The sequence below is a fragment of the Salvelinus sp. IW2-2015 genome, linkage group LG19 (assembly GCF_002910315.2).
Source record: "Salvelinus sp. IW2-2015 linkage group LG19, ASM291031v2, whole genome shotgun sequence".
NCBI classification, from domain to species: Eukaryota; Metazoa; Chordata; class Actinopteri; order Salmoniformes; family Salmonidae; genus Salvelinus; species Salvelinus sp. IW2-2015.
This window is the reverse complement of record NC_036859.1, coordinates 32,340,290-32,345,710: the sequence shown is the minus strand read 5'-3', so window position 1 is coordinate 32,345,710 and position 5,421 is coordinate 32,340,290. Positions and strand designations below refer to the sequence as shown.

Sequence of the window (5,421 nt, the reverse complement as noted above, 5' to 3'; positions counted from 1 at the left end):
GAGGGCAGTCGTGTGATTTCCTTTCTCTCCGTCAACTGAGTGGGGAAGGACGCCTGTATATTTGCAGTGACTGGATGTATTCATACACCATCCAAAGTGTCATTAATAACTTCACCATGCTCAAAGGGATGTTCAATGTTGTTTTTTTTACTAATCTACCAATAACTGCCCTTCTTTGCGAGGCATTGGAAAACCTCCCTGGGCTTTTCAGCTTTTCTTTTTTTTTTTTACATTATGGGGGTATTGTGTGTAGGCCAGTGTCAAAACATTCTCAAAATAATCTATTTTAAATTCAGGATGTGATACAATAAAATGTCTAAAAAGTCAAGAGGTGTCAATACTTTTTGAAGGCGTTGTAGAAACCATCAGATAAGACCACAAATTAATTTATTTTTGTAGACTCCAACTGTTCACTGTTGTATAATGGGAGTCGTTTGAGTTCAGTCCAGACAGAGCAGCTCCTACCCTAATAACAAAGAGAGAAAGAGGGAGAGATATTCTTATCCCCTGAGGAGCTGACAGAATGAGACAGCCCCATGACTCTAGTGCATCCACAACCAGTGTTCTTATTGTGCCCCATCTCCTCCCCTAACCCCCCATCTCCTGTCCCAATCCTTTCTTTTGCCCCCCAACCCCCCCTTCCCCCCCCCTAGCCCCCCCCCCCCCCACTCTCATGGGGTATATATATACAGTGCTCTGTTCTCTGAAGCATCCTTCCTAGGAAGAGTGAGTTTTCGGTGCTCAGGGTGGAGTTTAACAGCGGAGAATAGAGGACCACTTTAGGACATTGCTTCTTCTATGTAGTCTATACAGGGGAAGGAAGATGCTCAGATTTCTAACACTTGTCAGTTAGTATTCTAGTTTTAAGTTACTCAGTTAGTACTTTAATTTGGTCCCAGGTCCTACAGATCCTGAGTTTTTTTTGTGGGTAGTGCAGTAGCATAATGGGGGCACGGTTGTGCACTGTTAGGTGGACGCCAGATGGAGGGTGTCTAGAATGTGTGTGAGTTCCCGGTGTGATCTCTGCATGTCTGTGACAGTGTATTTGATTTGATCTGTGTGAGGATACTTGTATGCCTACTAACGTGTGTGTATTCCAGTCTGCTGTCGTCTGAGATAAATACGTGTCGTGGGGAGCTGTCATCCATGGAGCAGGAGCTGCWGAGGCTGCGGAGAGACACCAGGATGAATTCCTCCCAGCTCAGCTACGTGGAGGAGACCCTGCAGAAGACCCAGGGCCTACTGGAGGAGAAGAACAACGCTGGTAGGACACTGGGGGAGTTATTTTAGATCCTTCCTTCCTTCCTTTTTTCTTCATTTCTTCATTCATTAGGGCCCATTTCCTTTAGACTTCTGTGATTCTAGAACTGAACTGAACGTTCATTGTGGAAACCCTTTCTTCCCCTTCTCCCCCCTGCAGTTGTGGACTTGGAGGAGAAGCTCCAATGCTGTGAGGAGGACAGGCGGAACTCTGTGCAGCGTGGGAAGGATCTGGAGGGACAGCTACAGGAGGTGCGAGATGAGATGCATGACACCCTAGAGAAACTACAGGAACTGAGAGACCTGTTACAGCGCATGCAGCTCGGCGCAGATGAACGACACATTTCATTGGAGAAACTCTCCGCCGAGCTCAGGTGAGCCTCTCTGCCAACCGCCCGACACACACACACACACACACACACACACACACACACACACACACACCCTTGACCGGTGGTCTCCATTTGTTGCTTCATTGAAGAAGACAGGTCTCCCCTCAAACCTTTAGGAAATGCGTCTTAAACAAAATCATCTCCAAACAGACAAAAGTCCCCCTCCCCAAGTACGGTCAGTGGAAAATGTAATAAAATGACTGCATGGCAATTTGAAGGTGAAGGTATTTCATTTTTAAAACCTATTTCATTACACATTTCATTGAAGAAGCGCTGCCAGCACACCGGAAGTAGTACGTGCTGTCTATGGACAGTGTAACCATGGCAACCGCTGACCTGCCGAGCGCTGTGGATTTGTGTCTGCGACTTCGTCGACCGACGGATTTGGGAAGACTGATTCCAAAGTCCTGCGTTTTGATTTGGTTTTTACACAATGAAAACATTCTTTGGTCAGATTTAATAATCATTGATTTTGGATTACCTTGTTTGTCTTTTACTGTGACTTTTTACTATATAAAAAAGGAAATATGATATGTGTAATATATGTATATACTATTTATAAAAGTACATATTACGTACTGTGCATAACTTATTTGTTGAGAATTAGGTGCAATGCTGAAAACGTAGCTCCTCTTTGCACTGAATCCTGACGTGAGCTCATCATCATCATCATCATCATCATCATCAAGGGAAAGCCTCCGTTTCAAGATGAGAAGGCTAACTGTACTATGCAGTGGCAGACTGAGTTGGTCTCTGTCATTCATAATATGGATCATTCTATTTTTATTATTTATATATTTCATAATGTATTGTTTTTATAATGTATAAATTGTGTATTCTTTTGAGGCTTTGTCGCAGTGCGGAGAACAAAGAGCAGTTGCTTTGGACACACACACACGGATATCAAACACCCGTGATGAGTCATAAATCATTTGATACACATGATCTCTTTGTGTACATAGATACACAGAACAGGATATTACATTTTACATCCTGTTCTCCATTCCAAATACAATATCACTCTTGTCTGTCTGGTATGGAGTTAATGCCCTCTGTTTGATACCAACCAGCCACTTCATCTTTGGTAAACGTCTTTGTCAAATACACAGTTGTCCCCCAGCCAACATGACTTGACAAGTTGACAGTGTCACAAACTGTCAAAGGGCACGCTCTAACCGGGTGTATGTCATGGGGATTATTGTCAAGCTTTGACAGGTATACATGTGGATGGTCTCTCATTCAAACATAATGACAACTACAGTAACACCTGATGATCTGTAAATCCTATTGAACAGCTACAGTGCTGTAACACCTCCCCTCAGGCATGGATGCAGTAGTATTGAAGTTAAACTAAAGGCATCAAAAAGACTACGTACTGTGACTGTGCACAGGCTGTCTGAGGGGATCAGAATCACTTATCTGGGTCACACACTGATTCATCTCTCCTGGACAGAACTACCTAAACATCTGATCAAATTGCRTGAGATTTTTTGTTATTGGTTAACTGAGATTACACACTGACTAGTTATTTMGGATGCAAGGTGATTTGTAGATCAGTGATTCAGACAGCAATGCAGTTAATCTCAAACGCACACAACATCTCTGCATTACAGTCGCAAGTAGTTTTCCTTTGATTCCCTCGTGTGTGTGTGTGTGTGTGTGAAACAAAATGCCCTTTACACAGATGTGATCAGATGAGATCTTCTGGTTGAAATAGAATATGCCCCTGGTGAACAGTGATTTCACAGCCCAAATATGTATGAATAATTGAGTGTGTGATTTCACAGTTGTGCCGGTGCTTTCAGATCCACTGTGTGTGTGTGTGTGCGTGCGTGCGTGCGTGCGTGCGTGCGTACACAGCCAGAGGGAGTTGGAAGAGAGGAACCATGAGGTGTTGGACATAGACACAGCACTGAAGGAGAGACAGGGGGAGCTCCAACAGGGAGGACAGCTGGTACACACACAAATACAAAACTGAGGCAACATTAATTGCGTGGTGCGTTATAGTGTATTTAATTTGAATGGCCAAAGTCTTAATGGATGGAATAATAAGAAATAAGGCCTCTCTGTGTGTCTCCCTCCTCTTCCTCAGCTGGGCCAGCTGGACGTGGTCATCACAGACCATAACCTGGAGATAGACAAAAAGGGTCAGTCCCTACAGCAGACTGGACCAGAGAACGAGGTTAAAGACTGAGACAGACATCATGAAGGCCACATTACACTCATTTGGAGTTGTTGTTGGCCCTGGAAACCATCCTCTTGTCTCACATACTCTCCATTCTGGTATTGTGATAAATGTGAAGGGATGTTGACTATCACCTCATGTTTTGTTTCTACAGGTGGAGTTTTTGAGTGACAGGTTAGACCTGCTAAAAGCACAACAACAAGGGAAGGAGGATTCTTAGGAAGGTATGAGAGGGAGAGATGAGTTCTGGTATTATTATACTGATGGATGGAGGGAGAGATGAGTTCTGGTATTAATTAAACTGATGGATGGCAGGGAGAGATGAGTTCTGGTATTATTACAATGATGGATTGGAGGAGAGATGAGTTCTGGTATTATTATACTGATGGTGCAGGGAGAGATGAGTTCTGGTATTATTATACTGATGGATGCAGGGAGAGATGAGTTCTGGTATTATTATACTGATGGATGCAGGGAGAGATGAGTTCTGGTATTATTATACTGATGGATGCAGGGAGAGATGAGTTCTGGTATTATTATACTGATGGATGCAGGGAGAGATGAGTTCTGTATTATTATACTATGGATGCAGGAGAAGAGAGGTTCTGGTATTATTATACTGTGGATGCAGGGAGATGGAGTTTCTGGTATTATTAAGACTGATGGATGCAGGGAGAGATGAGTTCTGGTATTATTATACTGATGGATGCAGGGAGAGATGAGTTCTGGTATTATTATACTGATGGAGGGAGAGAGAGATGGATGGTTGCAAGGTGGGTTGCATACCTGAAGTATTGTTCTGACAAAACACAACCAGTAACATCATAACATCATTTAATGGTGTTCAGTCTTCAGTTACCTTTCAGAACCATCTGAAACCATAAACTGGTCCCAGATCAGCTTCAGATATCTGATTGACCATCTAGGAGTAGGCACCCTCTAACTGACCTTTGACCTATTGCTCCAGGACTCTGCAGCAGAGCCAGCACCTGTGTGTCGGGAGAGAACAACACAAGAACTCCAGAGGACGACTGGGGAGCTGCAGGATACACTCGCTGTGAGAGCCTGTGCAGAGCGATGGAAAGCATCAACCAACATGCCAGGGGCAAGGCGAAACCTTCATTTTGTTGCTGTTTATAAAAGGACATACCCAAATGAAACCATGCATTCTTTCTGTGTTGTATCCATAACAACAAAGTGTGGTATTTCTGTCAATTTTACTATGGCTAGAAGATGACCTGTGTGTTGTCTTCTATAGGAGGTGCAGGTGCGGGGTCCAGGCAGAGGCCAGACTGCAAGCCACTGTCTCCTCTCTGCAGCTGGAGAAGGAGAGAGAACGGCACAGCAAGGAGGTACAACTGGGCCCAACAACGGTCTTTGTAGTGTCTGTCAGTCGTTCTCTCTCTTTGTTTCAGTCAGTCTCTGTCTCTCTTTCTCTTGCTGTCTCTGTCTGTCTTCTTCTGTCTTTCTCTCTCTGTTGCTGTCTCTGCCTCTCTTGCTCTTTCTCTCTCTGTTGCTGTCTTTGTCTCCGTCTCTCTTTCTCTCTGTTGCTGTCCCTTTCTCTCTCTGTCTGTCTCCGTCTCT

General features: G+C 44.1%; 1 protein-coding gene across 1 annotated transcript; it reads left to right on the top strand.

Moving 5' to 3' along the window:
* The first annotated feature begins 671 nt into the window (after positions 1-671).
* LOC111979107 (coiled-coil domain-containing protein 18-like) lies at positions 672-5,415 on the top strand. The gene is made up of 4 exons (XM_024009391.2): positions 672-1,003; positions 1,101-1,264; positions 1,421-1,634; positions 4,805-5,415. The coding sequence occupies exons 1-4, from the start codon at positions 945-947 to the stop codon at positions 4,896-4,898; spliced, it is 531 nt and encodes a 176-aa protein (XP_023865159.1). The 5' UTR covers positions 672-944; the 3' UTR covers positions 4,899-5,415.
* Positions 5,416-5,421: the final 6 nt, after the last annotated feature.